The sequence below is a fragment of the Microcebus murinus genome, chromosome 2 (genome assembly GCF_040939455.1).
Source record: "Microcebus murinus isolate Inina chromosome 2, M.murinus_Inina_mat1.0, whole genome shotgun sequence".
In the NCBI taxonomy this organism is placed as follows: domain Eukaryota; kingdom Metazoa; phylum Chordata; class Mammalia; order Primates; family Cheirogaleidae; genus Microcebus; species Microcebus murinus.
The window spans coordinates 88051259-88069171 of NC_134105.1; the positions used below are offsets into that span (position 1 = coordinate 88051259).

Below are 17913 nucleotides of genomic sequence, written 5' to 3' on the forward strand. Positions count from 1 at the left end.
AGCTCGGCAATCGGCTAGCCACTCCCGATAGCGTTCGGCGCTCGCCTCTCGGCCCCTGCGCTTGCGTACTACGGCTCCTGCCCGTCGTCTCGGCCCGGATCGGGAAGTGTCAAGTGGGAGTCGGGTTTCCCCGCCTTCGCCGCTGCCACCGCTGAACCCAGACCCTCTACCTAGTTCCAGGCCCATCCGTCATGACGAACGGTGAGAGCTGGTGCCCCGAGCGGAAGGTGGGAGTGAAGGAAGGGGGTAACGTGGCGGGCGGGGCCAGGACTGACGTGGTCGTTCTCCCCGCCCCCTCCCAGCCCAGCCCCCCTTGGCCTCTCGGCGCCCCTAACTTCTGTTCCCTGTGCTGCTCCACAGAAAGGGCTTCCCCCTTTCTGTATCCATTTAGGATCCCCACCCCATCTCCCTGTGCCTTTCGGCACCTCGAGTCCTCGGTCCCTATCCTTTGCTTTCCCTTTTCTCTTTCCTAGAAGTTCTGTCTGGCCCTTAGGGAGGCCAGCCCCGGTACAACTACTGCTGTTTAGATCCAGGGAAGAGAGAGGATCCTCCTCCCAGCCCACTTATGTTCTCATACTTTCGGACAGTAGGCTTGTTGAAAGGACCAAGAAATCATAGAGAATATCAAATCCTACATGTTTGGGGGTACGTGAATGTAGACCTCCCAAAAAGTTCTGCTTGTTTAGGAAAAATGCCGGGAAACCTTCTCTTGTTGGATTCTTAAGTCCTGGCTGGGTGATCCCATCTGGAGACCCTGGCTAGTGTTGTAAGGGATGGATTTAGACACTGCCTCTTCTAAAGGATGTGGCAGTTGCCACCCTGATTATCTGACCCAGTTTTCCAGGTCTCTTCAAACACTTTATAGACATGATTTCCAAACAGAGCCTTTAGAGTCAGGCCACAGGAAAGGAGAAGAGAAAGCCTTTTAGGCAGTATGATTTGAGGGGCTCAGGAAAGTATTTCTCAAAGATATGTTGCCTATTGGCCAACCACTGAATACTTAAATTTCACCTCCTTGTGAATTTTGGCATTGTCTGCAAAAACTTATGGGAGAAAGAGTAATATGTAAGGGTATGGTTCCTCGAAAGAATTTAGTGTATTAATTTACTGGATCCTTTCTTACGTGACAGTTGTGAGACAGTTTTACTGGAGGAAGAGAGGTAGATAGCGTGGTCTAGACCTAGGAGACACTAGTTATACATAACATTCATTTGGACCTTCTTGGGAAGTCAGAAGTCTCAGGATACTAAACACAGAGAAGGGACATCACCTAAAGGAAGATTTAATCTAAACCAGGAAATAAGTGAGCAATTTTTTTTTTTTTTTGAGACAATCTCGCTCTGTCCCCCTGGCTAGAGTGTAGAGTGCAGTGGCATCATTGTAGCTTCCTGCAACCTCAAACTCCTGGGCTCAAGCGATACTTCTGCCTCATCCTCCAGAATAGCCAGGACTACAGATGCGTGCCACGTTGCCCAGCTAATTTTTTAATTTTTTTTTTAGAGATGGGGGGGGGCCTCACTCTTGCTCAGGCTGGTCTCGAACTCCTGACCTCAAGCAATCCTCCCACCTTGGCCTCCCAGAGTGCTAGGATTACAGGGGTAAACCACCATGCCCAGACAAGAGAGCAATCTGACACATAGTAATTGCTGAATAAATTTTAGTCATTCTCCCCACTTCCCCTGCTTTTGTGGTCCAGTAACTCCTCTTTTTTTGTGGTGATTTGCTGTGTTTACCTGTACAAGAAATAGCTTGGTTTATATATGTAAGAAATGGAACTAAGAGCTTAAAGCTTTCCACTATGTTGAATCCTCAGATTTTTTTTACAAGAATCTGTGTTATTCTGACAAGTTTTCTTTGTAAGTAGAATATCATGCATAAAGTGTAAGATAAGTAAAGGAAAATTGTAGTCATGTGGATTTTAACTCTTGTAGTTTCCATTAAGCTTTTTGTTTTTGTATTTTTGTTTTTTGAGACAGAATCTCACTCTGTTGCCCGGGCTAGAGTGCTGTGGCATCAGCCTAGCTCACAGCAACCTTCAACTCCTGGGCTCAAGCGATCCTCCTGCCTCAGCCTCCCAAGTACCTGGGACTACAGGCATGTGCCACCATGCCCAGCTAATTTTTTCTCTATGTATTTTTAGTTGGCCAATTAATTTCTTTCTATTTATAGTAGAGACAGCATCTCGCTCTTGCTCAGGCTGGTCTCAAACTCCTGACCTTGAGCAGTCTACCCGCCTCGGCCTCCCAGAGTGCTAGGATTACAGGTGTGAGCCACCGTGCCCGCCCTCCATTAAGCTTTATTTTTTGCCTTAATATATTCTTTACCAACAGATGCAGATTTGACAGATTGGGCTAAATATCTATTTCTTCTTTATCATGTATCATAAATGATTTATAACAAGAACATGTTTAATTCTCTGTGCTCAGTCATTAAGGATTCTTATGCCTCTTTAAACCTATTGCCAACACTGGTCATTCCTGGGAAGCTAATTCTATCCACATAAACTGATGCACTCTGCTCAGGATTTCTAGTTTTTTGAAAGGTAAGAGTAGGGTTAGGGAGTAGAGAATTTGTTCATCCCTGTCCCCTTCGGGATGTCTACAAGCAATTTTTGGAGAACAATAAAGTAACCTTAGTCCTAGGACCTTGGCTTCCTGTTGTCAAGTGTTGGCATTCCCACTTGAGGTTATCATTTTGTTATCATACCACACTCTGTCCTTCTGAGAATTCTCACCTATCACAAGCGAAATTCACACCAAAGGTTTTCTTTTCTTCTCTATGTAACAGTGTACTCCTTGGATGGGATTCTGGTATTCGGTTTGCTCTTTGTTTGCACCTGTGCCTACTTCAAGAAAGTACCTCGTCTCAAAACCTGGCTGCTATCAGAGAAGAAGGGCGTTTGGGGTGTGTTTTACAAAGGTAAGGGCATGTCTGGACAGGGGGAGGAGATTGCCATCTCTGGACAGTGTGGTGCTAGAAGGTAGGGAATGGAGTGGTCTGGGATTGTATTTGGTTTCTGTTTTAGAAAAAATTCCTGAGATCAGGTCCGAGAGTCCGCATAATTAAATAATCATTTTCCAAAGTGGAGGGAAGAGGTAAATATTAACATTTGCTATTATTTAAAAGCATAATTGGGCCGGGCGCTGTGGCTCACGCCTGTAATCCTAGCTCTTGGGAGGCCGAGGCGGGCGGATTGCTCAAGGTCAGGAGTTCGAAACCAGCCTGAGCAAGAGCGAGACCCCGTCTCTACTATAAATAGAAAGAAATTAATTGGCCAACTGATATATATATAAAAAAAATTAGCCGGGCATGGTGGCGCATGCCTGTAGTCCCAGCTACCCGGGAGGCTGAGGCAGAAGGATCACTCGAACCCAGGAGTTTGAGGTTGCTGTGAGCTAGGCTGACGCCACGGCACTCACTCTAGCCTGGGCAAGAAAGCGAGACTCTGTCTCAAAAAAAAAAAAAAAAAAAGAAAGAATAAAAGCATAATTGCTTATTTTAGCATCCAAGTAATTTTATTTATTTATTTATTTTTGAGACAAAGTATCATTCTGTTGCCCTGGCTAGAGTGCTGTGGCATCAGCCTAGCTCACAGCAACCTCAAACTCCTGGGCTCAAGCAATCCTACTGCGTCAGCCTCCCGGTAGCTGGGACTACAGGCATGCACCACCATTCCTGGCTAATTTTTTCTATTTTTGGTAGAGACGAGGGTCTCACTCTTGCTCAAGCTGGTCTCGAACTCCTAAGCTCAAACAATCTGTCCGCCTTGGCCTCCCAGAGTACTAGGATTACAGGCGTAAGCCACCATGCACGGCTCAGGTAATTTTAGTATTCTCCATGGAATAAAAGTATACAAATTAAACAATTTTAGGCTGGGCTGGAATTCCTCCCTTCAGTGGAAGAAATATTTTCCCACTAAAAATTTTTATGATAGTCTATAAAGGGTAAGGTTTGATTTAATTGACTCAGATGCTTTTTTACTTTTTATTTTGGGCACATTCATCTGGAATCCTACCCACCTAAATCTTTTTTCAAAAAAGGGCAAAATATGGCCAGGCAAAGTGACTTACGCCTATAATCCCAGAACTTTGGGAGGCTGAGGCAGGAGGATTGCTTGAGGCCAGGAGTTCAAGACCTCATCTCTACAAAAAATTAAAAAATAATAATAATAACTAGCTGGGCATAGTGGCACATGCCCGTAGTCCCAGCTACTCAGGAAGCTGAAGAAGGAGGATCACTTGAGCCCAGGAGTTCAAGTCTGGGGTGAGCTATGATCCTGCTACTGCATTCCAGCCTTGATGATAGTGTGAGACTCTGTGTCAAAAAAAATCCCAAACAAAAATGTTCCCAGGGTCCTTGAGACCCTCCATAAGTCTCTGCATTTGTGACTAGAGATTTCAAAATATCATCTTGAAAATGAGGACTTTTGTGAAGAGCAGGATGTGATTTATTTTCTCTTTTTACTTTTGCCCGCTAGCTGCTGTGATTGGAACCAGGCTGCATGCTGCTGTGGCAATTGCTTGTGTTGTAATGGCCTTTTATGTCCTGTTTATAAAATGAATCCCAAAGTATCCAACTCATCAGTTGCCAACCAAGGGGGCGTGGATGAAGAACCTTTTGGAGGCCTGGACCCACTGTAGAAGAGTTCAGCTAAAATCATCGAAGTCCCCAGGATGACACCACAGTATCTGCCCCTGCCACACGTGAGGAAAACTCCTTATGGTCATGAACATTATATATGCTTCAGGGGACTCTACAAAGTCAGCTTCCTTTGATCTGTGTGTAAATCAGTCCTTGACAGAGTGCATATAATGTCCAGATAAATTATACTCCTTGGTGATAAGATTACATACCTTCTGCTTAAAAACCTGTCACCTGTTTTGTTCTTCAGCCCCTCATCAGGATCTTTTCAAACTGAGGCTCGTTAGGGAAGGAAATAGGCTGTGTTCAGACCTCTTGAGAGGAGAGATAATTTTCAAGACTTGACATTTTTAATGTTTGATTTGGATCTGGCAAATTGGGGAGGGAGTGCTGGGTGGGAAACGGGAGTTAAGAAATGCCAAGAAATTGTTTGGCTTTGGGAACTTATCTTTCATATGCCCATCTGGGAACATAAGCGACAGACATGGCCCTGTTGCAACAAGAGAACAGAGGAAGTAGCTGTGCTATGTATGTGCTGGTTGTTCAAGAGTTATGCCACGAGAATCTGGACCTACATAAAATTTGTGAATTATCTGTGATGAGACCAGAAAGCAGTGGCTTAGACAAAAAATTTCTGTTTGTTAGTATCCCCAAAAGGAGATGTCACTTGATCAAATGGTATATGAAAATTAATCAACTCTTACTATTTCCTAAAGTCTTTTTATATTTTCTAAATTACTTCGTGCTAAATACTGTTACTCAATTTGTAATGCCACCACTAAGGGAAAAAGAAACTATCGAAGAAATAATTGCTTAATGTATTAATATTTACAGTTAGAGTAGAAGAAACAAATCTAGTATGTTGATTCATATACTAGTGAATTCATCTAGTATAAGAATTATAATGTTAAATGGAAGTTTTGTCATGTTCTAAAAGATACAAACTTATTTTTTTGTTTAAGTCTGGGTTGTCATGGCAATTTTTAGTTGATTATTTGTTTTTTTTGACCAACTCTTGATTTTCTTCATATTGCAGTGCTCTTTAGTTGTCTCTGGAAATTCTATTTACTGTAAGAACATGAGAAATTCAAATGAGAGAAGTTGTTGATATTCATTAGCATGTTTGGACAGGACAAAGGATCCATGAATAAAATGATAGTGTTTCCTGAAGTAAAGGAAAACAAGAGGTTTGCAGTTAAGATTGAAGGGCTTTGCCATGGAGTAGAGTGACTCCTGAGCAAATCATTTTATATGACTTAACATTTGAAGGGAAGACTTCTCCATTCCATCCTCCTTATATCTGCAAAGGGATCAGCTGTTGAATTTATGAAGTCTAGAACTTCTCTATTTAAAAGAAAAGTAGCTCTAAAATTAAATCATTATAAACAAGCATAGATATAGGTCTTCCAGTTGAATTGTCCATTACAGTAAAACCTAACTGTGGGCAAGTTAACTGTTGAGTTGAGTTGAGTTGACTCTTGTGTGGCAGTAAATTGTCTTTTGTCTGCTTCCTCCAAAAGAATAAAAGCTGCTAAGAAGTTTAGATTCTGAAATTGCAGTCTAGTGCTTTGAGGGTTTCTAGAAGTATAGAAAGTCATCAGTGAACACTACATGTCTAATCATCTCAGAGTTGTGGCTGTTATCTCTTCAGGAATTGGTCCACAGGGTAAATTTCAGTGATTCATGTATTTTCCATTGTCATTTCTGAGGACCTTTCACATGAGAGAAAGGAAATCCAGTGGAACAAGAAAGAAGAGTTACACCTTGTGGGTGTGAGTATGGGACCTGTTGGTCAAAGGGAATGTCCCTCCCTGGAAATAGGTTCAGCATGTTTTGCACTTGTTATTTTGTAGCTTTAATTACTTTTGTTTTCTAATAGGGTTAATGTCTCTAAGCTTGATGCTTAGAGTTGCTTCATACTTTAAACCAGTTCCATTCCACAATTCTAGTTCAAATCAATTTTTACAGCCTCCTGGGTGGGGCATCTTGACCTAAAATCTTGAGTTATTGTATTTTGAGATGTCTTCATACCAGAATGTACCAAAAAGTGCACGAGGCAAAGGTAATTGATAGCAGGAAACAAATACACAGCTTATTTCATTTTTTGACTTTATGTAAACAGATAAGAAAAAACTTATTTAACTCATTACTTTGATGTTTCATAGATTTTTGAGTAAAAATTATAGGAAGTTATTCCACTGGGGGAGTTTTTTAGGGGTGGAGGAATGGGGATAGCAGTATTGCCTCAGATTCAAACTGGCATCACCATAAACACTGTATGCCAGGGTGGAATGAAGTCAGCTCCTTTTTATAGTTGAAATACAATTTTTTATTCACCATTGTATGCACAAATCCTTGAAAATAAACTTTCCTTCCCTACAATCTTTGTTCATTTTATTTGTCATGTACTGAATTTACTGAAAATTTTTCAATACTCCCCAGGGATCTGCCCATAGCATGCCTTTTTATTAATAGTTCACATTAGTGAATACCATCATTCCTATTTTCATATATATGAATGAATAGGTTTTGAGGTGTATTAAATAAGGTAGTGCTCCCAATACATTTTACCCATCACTGCTGTTAAAATACAAGTATCTTCTGCTGTGATCATGCAACTACACTCCAGCCTGGGTGACAAAGCAAAACTCTGCCTCACAAAAACAAAACAAACAAAAAAAGAAAAGAAAAGAAAAGGGAAAGAAAGGAACTGAGACATTAAAATTGTGATCTCTAATGTGAGAGGAGCTAATTCTACTTATATAATCCCTGTTATTTTTCATTCATTTTGGAGTTTGAAAATAAGATGTTTTAATGGATGTGAACATAAATGAAAGTTTCAGCATTATGATTGCCACAGCATCAAATTCTGGGCAGCCAGAGAGGACTGGGATATGCCTTTCCTACCTTTACCCATTTCACAGATATCCTGCGTATCTAGTCTTTGAGTTTAAATACTCTGTTTCTCACCTTACCTTTCGGTAAAATCATGTTTGCCTTCGCCCTTAGGAGGAGCTCCTGGAGGAGCCGATGCTCTGCTTGGTAATGACCAGGGATTGCTGTCTCCATGGGAAAGAAGTCATTCACCTATAAATCTGCCGAAGTTGAACCATCTCATATGCAGAAATGGAATATTTAAAAATTTAATACCAACAAAAATAAAGTCAAGATCAAAGAAAAACTATCGATGTAGATTAAATATGAATACACAAAGATGAAAAGGCAAGCAACCACGGTGCTGTGTTGTAGAAATTAGTCCCGCCTCGGCCTGGGACCTGGGTTCCCCTCCGAGCCACGCGAGGGCAGCAACGCGCGCTCTGACGAAGCGGCCGCCTGTGCGCGGTGGCTCCTCCCAGAATCCTCCAGGGCGCGGAAGGGGCCGGAGGGTTTAAAAGAGGTTGCGCGCTTCCGCTGCTTACGGGAGGGAGAGCGGCCTGGGGCGGGTTGGTGTGTGCGGTGCTGGGGTGTCGCGTGGAAGGCGCGTGTGGGCCGAGTGTGAGTGGGCGCGCGGATGTGTGCGTGCGCGCGCGTGGGGCGTGCTAGGTGAGTGTGTGCGCCCGCCCCTGCGCCCCTCCCCCCGCCTACACCTTGATCTTATTTGATCGGGTAGTGGCCCCAGCCCCGCCGGGCAGACCCGAGATGAAAAGCTCTCCTCCTGCGAAGCCCCGTCTTCGGGGCGCTGTGCAGCGAGGCCCCCTGGGCGGCGGCAACGCCGCGGTCTCCGAGGTCCCGGAGCGGGTCCTGCGGGGCCCGGCGCTCAGAAGTGATGAATTGATCAGATAGACGAGGCCGGGCTTGTCCCGGGCCACTGATTATCGAGGCGATTCTGATCTGAGCCCGCCCCAGGACACGGCCTCCGGTGGCGCGGGGCGAGCATGTTAACGGTCGGTAGCGGGCGGGGGGCGAATGAGCCCTCGCCCTGCCCCCGGAGCTGGAGCCGGAAGGTGACAGGCCTTCTTCACCCCTGCGGTTTTTCTTCCCTAGCTCCCTCTCTGTTTTTCTTCAGGCACGGCTTGTCTTATGATTCGTTGTATGTCAACCCTGGAGCTCCCAGGCCTAAAGGCACTATACAGCCTCTATGGCTAAGGGATATATTAACATACACGTATGTGTGTGTCTATACACGTAAATATGTCTATTAAAGTAATATGAAGAGCTTATAAGAATGCAGATTCTGGCGACCCCCCCTCCACCCCCGAGAGTTACTGAATTAGAATCTGGGAGGTCTAGGAATCTATATTTTAAAAGCTAAAAAATTTTTTGATGTTCAGAATCCTTTTTTTATTTCAGCATATTATGGGGGTACAAATTTTAAGATTTCAAATAATGCCCTTTCCCCTCCTCCCCCCCCCCATGTTCAGAATCTTAACCTGCATGAGTTGATTTTCCGGGGAGTCACCCCTCTTTGTCACCTGCAGCCATTTTAAATAATGAGAAATGAAACTTCATATTGCCATTTGGTAGTGGATGCTATTGGAATAGATTGCATGGAAAGTCCCAGTGGAAAGGGACTGTGACAGTTTGGTTTAAGGACCCTGCCTGCACCTTTGTACCTGGAAGAACTCCTTTCATATCTGAATTATTCAACAATATATATGTTAGACTTAATTAGAACTGAGAATTTATTGTACAGTATTCCTAAAGGTCAGCCATTATTGTCCGATCTTTTTTTATGATAGAGCAGGTCCCTGTGAGTGACTTGCAATTTTAAAAACCACATTAAAGTCACAATTTTTAGGTACCTTTCAAAGCCAAACACCAGATTTTGAACCATGTTTATAAGAATCACGGCTATGTATCACTGTACAAATTGACACAAAGAAAAGGAAGTTCACACCCAGGCAAGGAAACAGTAGCAGAGTTAGAAATTGAACAGTGGGCCAGCATGGTGACTCAGGCTTGTAATCCTAGCACTCTGGGAGGCCAAGGTGGGAGAATTGCTTGAGGTTAGCAGTTCCAGACCAACCTGAGCAAGATCCAGACTGCATCTCTACTAAAAATAGAAAAAATTAGCCGGGCATGGTGGTGCAGGCCTGTAGATTCAGCTACTTGGGAGGTTGAGGCATGAGGATTGCCTGAGCCTAGGAGTTTGAGGTTGCTGTGAGCTATACTGATGCCATGGCCCTCTGGCCTGGGTCACAGAGCAAGACTCTGTCTCAAAAAAAAAAAAAAAAAAAAAAAAAAAAAAAAAAAAAATTCCCAGTAATGCAATTGTGAAAAAGAAAGAAAGAAATTGGACAATCCCAAGGAGTCAGGACCAGGGAGATGGAGCCCAAGAGATGACAAAAACCAGGAAGTATGAAACTTAAGTGTGACCTTAGCAAAAATATTAATGCTACTTAGACCTGCTGAAATTATGTTTGTAAGCTCATTGAGAGAATGGGCTATTTCCATTCTTGTTTCCTCAACGCTTAACGCCTCGTAAGAAATGTTGAATGGATGGCTCTGTATGGTTGAAGTGACTTCAGTTTACAAAATGTGAATACCTGTGTCCTGCCAGAAACTGCTACTCTGTCCTAAACCTTTATCTTTTAAGGTAAAATGACTTCCAAGTTGCAAATCTACCCAACAGGACTAGGTTCTAGAAGTTGGGAGATTTCCTTCCTGTATTTTAAGAGTAGTAAAGTGGCAACTCTTAGACCATGGGTAACAGACACTTCACGCTTCATCTTGCACAAATCTATTTAATGGAGGTGGACGGCAGGATGTTGCACTATAATTAGTCTAGGGGCCTGTCTACCTTAGGTGGAGAAGAAGCCACCATCATTCTTTCGGGAGTAACCTCCATTGGTGGCTGCAGTGTGAGGTGACACTGTGGAGAAAGAAGAGGGAGTGGGCTGTGAATTTCAGATCATTTGCCTTTTCTGGGAGCCTTTAAAGACCCATACATTTGTGGGTACTATGGAGAAGGTTCTCATAACAGCTGAGGAAACTGGCACATAGAGGACTGAGGAGAGGTAGTTATAGCTCTTTCACTCCCAGGTTTCTGCCCTGTGCCTGCCCTTGCTATAAATGTTTGTCCAAGACCCAACCGAGATAAGAGGCCCTAAAAAATTGAATTATTTTCCTAGCTCTATAGTCAGCATGATCCCTGGTATCAGTATGATATGTATATGATTAGCATGAAGTGCCAACTTAATTACTGCTTTCCAAGACCCTCATTAATCCCTGATTTTCTCTACTAGCCGGTCACCTCTAATCCCTGATTCTTGGGTCCATTTAGGGAGACTGTGTCATCCCATCTCCCACCCAGTCTTCTAACCCTTACCTATGGATCCCTGGATGCTGTGGATGGACTCCCTCTTAGGGTTGATCCACTGTCTGATGTTATCCCGGGAAGTGATGGGAGGGGAAGGGGGTAAAACTTCTCCAGGGAATGGGATCTTGGTGAATCTAGAAGATGGTGCGAGTAAAAAGAGAAAAGAGTGAAATCAGAAAGGTGAGGAGGGAAAGGTAGTGGCATATGACCTCAAAAATAAAACAGCCAGGCTGGGCTTGGTAGCAAATGCCTGTAATTCTCACACTCTGGGAGGCCAAGGTGGGAGGATCACTTGAGCTCAATTTGAGACCAGCCTGAGCAAGAGCAAGACCCATCTCTATAAAAAATAGAAAAATTAGCCAGGTGTGGTTGTGAGCATCTGTAGTCCCAGCTACTTGGAAGCTGGAAGGCTGAGGCAGGATGATTGACAGAGCCCAGGAGTTTGAGTTACAGTGAGATATTATGATGCCACTGCACTCTACACTCTAGCGGGGGCAAAAGGGTGAGACTCTTGTCTCCAAAAGTAAAAGCAGCCAAAAGCCCTTTTTACCCTCTGTGGAGTTAACCAAAGATTTTGTTTGTTTATGTAGATGAGCACAATCTTGGGGGATTTTTGTTCATTTTAGATAATAAAAATACAGAAATTACAGGTACATATGTAAAAATACAGAAATTTGTATACAAGTGAGTACCTGCTGATTGTTATTTCCCAGGTGACATTTTACCTTATATGATTGGATGGCAGCATCCTTAGGGTGGAGAGGCTCTGCCTCTACCACTTACCCACGGGAATCTTGGATGGTCTCCTGCTGTAACAGTATCTCACTTTTGTTCTTGAACACCGAGGTGTTGTGGTTGTACAAGGCTGCTAAGCGGAAATCCAGGTCATCCTTGGATATCTATAGAAGTCAATTACCCCAGGGTTAGCTTGGCCACTTGTGCCCTTGCTCTAGGGAGTTCTGTTGGACTCTACTCTCTCAAAAGTATAGTGAAGGCCCTATTGGGCCTGAAATCTACCAAGTCCTTACACACTAAATTGTACATGATGACTTAACTCTTGTCAATATGGAATTGTCTTCCCCATGGTTAGATCTAAGGAGTGGTAAGCTCTTACTGGAGACATGAGGATCATGTCCCTGACTTGGGCTTAGTGAACTTTATATCATTCCTGTTTATGTTCAGCTCTTGTTTTCATCAAAAGAATGAGAAGGCCGGCAAAATGGTTTGTTCCAGATAACTGCCTGGAGCAAAATTCACTTCCCAGAGGCAAAATAAATTGGTTTTTGGCTTTGGATTTGGTAGGATCTTGTGTTGGGGACAAGAGGAAAAATACTGAAGCAGTCAGGGGCAGACTAACTTTCAAAAAGGATATGAATGATCCCTAAGTGGAGGTAAAGAGAAATAGTATTTCAATGCTAGGTACCTCAGGATCAAAAAAATAGGTATCCCGTCTCATGGAAGTAATTGTGGGAGTTAAGCTGAGCCGCCTCCAGGGTTCCTCTTGCTGAGCAAGGTGAGTTGGGTTCTTGTATAGCAATTTCTGCAAAAGAGAAACCATATCCAGGATGACAGGAGGCCTTGCTGATGTAGCTTCACTGACATCTCCTCATTCCATCCTGTTCTGGGTTTTTCTGTTTTTTGTTTTGAGACAGTCTTGCTCTGTCACCCAGGCTATAGTGCTGTGGCATCAGCCTATCTCATAGCAATCTCAAACTCCTGGGCTCAAGTGATCCTCCTGTCTCAGCCTCCCGAGTAGCTGGAACTACCACACCCAGCTAATTATTTTCTGTTCATAGTAGAGATGGGGTCTCGCTCTTGTTCAGGCTGGTCTCAAACTCCTGAGCTCAAGCAATCCTCTACCTTGGCCTCCCAGAGTGCTAGGATTACAGGTGTGAGCCACCGCACCCAGCCTCTGTCCTGTTTTATTTGAGTCTCAGATGGACATCTGCAAAGACAAGAATGATATGGGGCAAGACTTTCCAGGCTTTTGATCTAAGTGTTTTTAGTGTGAACCAACAGAAATGGGCCAGGAATACATGAGAAGGGGTGGAGTGGGACTAGGGTGGGGCGAAGGTTGGGAGCAGATAGGAAAGATGATGAGCTCAAGTTTCTACGTCCTGAGTTAGAAGAAAAGGTGAAACAATCTGATGCAATTAACTAGTAGAAAATTGGAAGTATGTAACTTGTTGGAGGAGAACTCAGAACAATTAATATAGATCTGGGGGTCATCTACATGAAGTAGTAGTTGAAGCTGCATAAAGGAGTCAGACCAAAAGGGAAAAGCTGATTCATAAGGATTGCACAGTATAACTGAGAGTGGGGAAGACCCCAAGAGGGACAATCAGAGAGAAAATCAGCAGAATGTAACGTCTAAGCAGGTGAGAAAATGATTTCAGTAAGCAGGGAACAGTCATTGACCGCAGGAATATCAGAAAAAGTCCACTGGACATTCAGTCCTCTAAATAAAACCCAACAAGCATGAATGTTAAAAGCATATAACTGTTTTCTTCATTACATGTAAAATACCATATTGTTCACCAGTGTGTCCTCAGTACCTAGCACAGTGACCTGACACATGATATTCAAAAATTATATATGGAGTCCATTACTGAATTCCAATGAATACAACTACAACCTAATAGAAATCATATTCAACCTATCTGATGTTGTAACCCTCCTTCCCCACAATATGGCAAAGCGCGGTGTCAGTCGGCGCAATTAAACCTTAATTGAGGCCAGGTGCAGTAGCTCACGCCTGTAATCCTAGCACTTTGGGAGGATGAGGCAGCAGGATTGCTTGAGGCCAGGATTTCAAGACCAGTTTGAGGCTGGGAGTGGTGCCTCACACCTGTCATCCTAGCACTCTAGGAGGTTGAGGCAAGTGGATCATTTGAGCTCAGGAGTTCAAGACCAGCCTGAGCAAAATTGAGACCCCCCCCCCCATCTCTACTAAAAAAAAGAAAGAAATTAGCTGGACAACTAAAAACATATAGAAAAAAAAAAATAGCCAGGCATGGTGGTGCATGCCTGTCATCCCAGCTACTTGGGAGGCTGTGGCAGTAGGATTGCTTGAGCCCAGGAGTTTGAGGTTGCTGTCAGCTAGGCTGATGCCAGGGCACTCTAGCCCAGTCAACAGAGCGAGACTCTGTCTCAAAAAAAAAAAAAAAAGACCAGTTTGAGCATCATAATGAGACCCCATCCCTACAAAAAAATAGAAAAAAATTAGCCTGTTGTGGTGGCACACGTGTGTAGACTCAGCTACTCAGGAGGCTGAGGCAGAAGGATCACTTGAGTGCAGGAGTCTGAGGTTGCTGTGAGCTGTAATGACCTCACTACACTCTAGTCCTCTGTTTCAGAAAAAGAAAAAAATTGAACAGTATGTGTCAGACACTGTGCTATCAACAGAGATGAAATGTGAAAGAAAGAAATCTAAAATTACAAAAACTACATATGATGCAAGAACAGGTTTAGTTGTCTTTGATGTGGCTATTTAAGGCTCCTCATCTCTGTCAGAAGGATGAGATTATCTTTCACTGAGAAAGTCAAGATTGTCAAGCACTAATGTCATCTTCACATCCACTTTCCTTCTATGTTAGGAAAAGGGAAGTCCCTTTTATTCAAGAGTAACCATTCCTCCCTGGCCTCAGCCATTCCCTGTGCTTCTGAGACCTGCACCATTCTGCATCCTCTCTTTTCTGAGTTACCACCCTATCACCTTCCTTCCCTATAGAATCAGACTTACTCAAGAGCCAACATTTCCTATGGCCACTTCCCCCCATTCCCATTCCCTCTTCAGCTTACTGAAGTCTGCCTCTGCCTCAAGCAGCCACTGAAACTGCTTGGCTAGTGATCAATGATCTGAGTCCAGGTCTGGTGGATTCTTTCTAGACCTGATCTGATTTGATCTCTGCAGTTTCTAGCACCACAACCCTGATTCCCTCAAATGCTTTCTACATCATACATGGGCCCAGCTCCTCCTGGTTTTCATCCTACCTCTAGGCCTTTTTTTTTTTTTTTTTTTTTTAGAGACAGAGTCTCACTGTGTTGCCCAGGCTAGAGTGCCATGGCGTAAGCCTAGCTCACAGCAACCTCAAACTCCTGGGCTCAGGAGATCCTACTGCCTCAGCCTCCCAAGTAGCTGGGACTACAGGTGTGCACCACCATACCCAGCTAATTTGTTTAATGTATTTTTAGTTGGCCAATTTCTATTTTTAGTAGAGACGGGGTCTCACTCTCGCTCAGGCTGGTTTCGAACTCCTGACCTTGAGTGATCCACCCACCTCAGCCTACCAGAGTGCTAGGATTACAGGTGTGAGCCACCACACCCAGCCTGGGTCTTTTTTTTTTTTTTTCAGACAGAGTCCTGCTCTGTCACCTGGGCCAGAGAGCAGTGGCATCATTGTAGCTCACTGCAACATTGAACTCCTGAGTTCAAGTGATTCTTCTGCCTTAGCCTCAAAAGTAGCTGGGCCTACAGGCATGCTCCTTGAAGCCCAGCTAATTTTTCTATTTTTTAGTAGAGTTGGAGTCTTGCTTTTGCTCAGGCTGGTCTCAAATTCGTGGTCTCAAGCGATCCTCCCACCTCAGCCTCTCAGAGTGCTAGGATTACAGATGTGAGCCACCGCACCTGCCCTCTGGCTCTTACTTCTCAGCCCTTGTGGGCTCTGTTTCTCTCTGCCCCTTAGATTTTATTCACCAAGGGTTTGCTTTTCTTACTCTCACATTCACTGCATGAACTGACTCCCTCCATGGCTTTAGCTACCACATGGATACCATAGCTCCCAGACATACATCTTCAACCCAGAACTCTTAACCCTGTTGCCTACTATTAATCTGCACTTAGATATCCCTCAGGCACCACAAAAACATCTACGTAATTGATCTCAACATCTTTCTCCCCAAACCTGCTTCCCAAGGAAGATGCATTTCAGTGAATGATATCAATTAAACTCTCAGAAACCTAAGACTTATCCTAGATTCGTCCTGTCTCGGGCCATATCCAATCAGCCAGCAAGTCCTCTCAGTGCAGCCTTTGGCATCTTTCTCACATCTGCACCTGGTCGCCATCCCGTGTCATTGCTGTAGATCCGTTATTCTTCCCCCGGGAGATTGCTGCACTTGCCTCCTTGCTGATCCTTCTTGTCTCACTCTCATCCTGTCCAGTCCGCAGCCGCTGGTGATTTCTAAAACACTTACCTGATTGTGTCCCTTCAGTGCTTAAAACCCCACCATGATTCCCCACATCTCCAGGATGAAATCCCAGCTAAGTCTCATGGTGTACACAGCACGCCCGGCCCACCAAGGACACTTCTTCAGTCCCTGTCACTTCACGCCTCCATGTCGCACCTACATGTCAGGCCTTCTGGACTATTTGTAGTTCCCCAAACAAGCCACTCTCTCTGTCCTTTCCATGTATTTTCACCTGCTGCTTCCCTTGCCTTGAATGTCTGGTTTCTGTTTCCTTTCTCATAACTCATATTCTACCCTCTCCCTCACCTGGCCCAACTAACTCATAATTGGATGTCCAAAAGCCACCTGATCTGGGAAGCTTTCCTTTAAGTTCCTGGTTCTCAGGGCACCCTATATATGTTACAACACATGTGCTATCATGCAAGTATTTTTACTGTTGTTGTTGGTTCATCTTTCCTGGTAGAGTTCCTTGAGAGCCGGAGCTATATCTAAATTATGTATATATCCTCAATGTTTTGCAGAGTGCCTGGTATATAGTAAATAATAGATATTGAATAAATAAAAGGAAGCTCTTTGATATTGTTATTAAGCCACAATTATCATTTAATTCACCTTATTTTGCACCACTTCAAATAACACAAACACTTCTACCAGAAAAAAAGATCATCTAAATTTCCAAATCACTGACCACAATCACAGTAAACACGCACATACACAAACACATTGCTGCATTAGCCAGAAGCCGGAGACAATGTGAAGACGGATGTATACAGCATGACCTGGTGGCTCTCAGAGGGTTCTCTCCCACTCCGTATGTCCATTTTTCTTTAGAGAACAGTTTTCCAATCAGTGAAAAGGGTAGCTTGATTGAACCTGGGCCCTTCCATTACTTATGCTAATCATTGCTTTGGGCTGCGAGAGCCCCTTGTTCCTCTAGACTAGAGCTCTACTTTCCTTTGCTCAAAAGCACCTCTGAAACGTTAACAGACCTGAATGTGGGGACAGGGAGGCAGTACCCGACTCAATGTCTGCACCAGAGTCCTTTATCTTACCATCGCTGCCTGTCACACTGCCTGCGACCCTACTGGGAATCTGCGCAAGAAACCACAGTACCTTGGAAGCCTGCGGTTCTCCCAAGTAGGAATCATCGTCATCTAACTTAGTGGGCTGCAAAGTGTCCCGGGTGGGAGGCATGGTTACATGCCAAACTACGTTCTTATGAGGGATGGGAGGCCAGCGCAGCCGCAGCACAATCTTGCCGGCGGAGGATCCCGGGTCCCAATTGTTTGGAACGCCCAGTTTCTGTTGCCTGGCAACTGCCCCACCATCTGTGACCCAGATGAATTCCCTTGGAGAAGAGCGCCACCTGGCGGTCCAACGCGGAGGCCCCTCGCGAGGAAGTTACTGGGAATGCGGTGGGAAAGAGCCGCGAACCGTGCGGGGGAGCTCTGAATTTGCACTCCTGAGCCTCAGTTGAAAGTCACCGGCCTCCCACCGTACGGGACTCCTGCAAAAGACTTCAGCTGCGGAAAGACGTCCTAAAAGATGACCCAGAAATTTCCTTCTTCTCGCACGTAGCAAAAGGCTTTCCTATTTTCAAAGCAGTGAGAGAATGAGGATGTCAGGAGACCAGACAGCCCGCGTGCTGTGCTTGGAAAATTGCCAGCTAAGGCAAACTCTGCTCACTTAAACTCGGTTTAACTATACGAGTCTTAAGAGCTTCTCATAGAGCCAGTTGCAAAAGCACGATGGATGTGGCGGGATGGAAGTAAGATCTCCAGAAGCGGCTTTTGCAGGAGGTAACACGTACTGGGGCCACTCGT

General features: G+C 44.3%; 2 protein-coding genes and 1 non-coding gene across 4 annotated transcripts; 2 read left to right on the forward strand and 1 right to left on the reverse strand.

The window, feature by feature from the left end:
• The first annotated feature begins 47 nt into the window (after nt 1–47).
• Nucleotides 48–8486, forward strand: TMEM167B (transmembrane protein 167B). 2 transcript variants are annotated; one of them, XM_075999937.1, is made up of 4 exons: nt 48–201; nt 2788–2980; nt 4478–4703; nt 7651–8486. In XM_075999937.1, the coding sequence occupies exons 1-3, from the start codon at nt 192–194 to the stop codon at nt 4638–4640; spliced, it is 366 nt and encodes a 121-aa protein (XP_075856052.1). In that variant the 5' UTR covers nt 48–191; the 3' UTR covers nt 4641–4703; nt 7651–8486. The 2 variants fall into 2 exon arrangements, with proteins under 2 accessions (XP_075856052.1, XP_012607123.1); XM_012751669.2 differs by lacking the exon at nt 7651–8486 and having other exon boundaries at nt 52–201; nt 2788–2919; nt 4478–7023.
• Nucleotides 8055–8476, forward strand: LOC142869916 (small Cajal body-specific RNA 2). The gene has a single exon (XR_012918460.1).
• Nucleotides 8487–10305: 1819 nt separating the features above from the next.
• Nucleotides 10306–17510, reverse strand: CFAP276 (cilia and flagella associated protein 276). The gene is made up of 5 exons (XM_012751653.3): nt 17204–17510; nt 12324–12440; nt 11684–11799; nt 10910–11034; nt 10306–10453 (listed from the first exon to the last, which is right to left on the reverse strand). The coding sequence occupies exons 1-5, from the start codon at nt 17282–17284 to the stop codon at nt 10383–10385; spliced, it is 510 nt and encodes a 169-aa protein (XP_012607107.1). The 5' UTR covers nt 17285–17510; the 3' UTR covers nt 10306–10382.
• Between the last annotated feature and the right edge of the window lie 403 nt (nt 17511–17913).

Excerpts from the sequence above, each read along its gene's own strand:
- TMEM167B (XM_075999937.1), top strand. Across the intron at positions 2,981-4,477 it reads GGACAGTGTGGTGCTAGAAG|CTGCTGTGATTGGAACCAGG; the intron begins GTAGGGAATGGA and ends TTTGCCCGCTAG.
- CFAP276 (XM_012751653.3), bottom strand. The coding sequence starts at position 17,284 with ATGCCTCCCACCCGGGACACTTTGCAGCCCACTAAGTTAGATGACGAT. Across the intron at positions 11,800-12,323 it reads CCTATTTTTTTGATCCTGAG|ATATCCAAGGATGACCTGGA; the intron begins GTACCTAGCATT and ends TGACTTCTATAG. Across the intron at positions 11,035-11,683 it reads ACCATCCAAGATTCCCGTGG|ATTCACCAAGATCCCATTCC; the intron begins GTAAGTGGTAGA and ends ACCATCTTCTAG.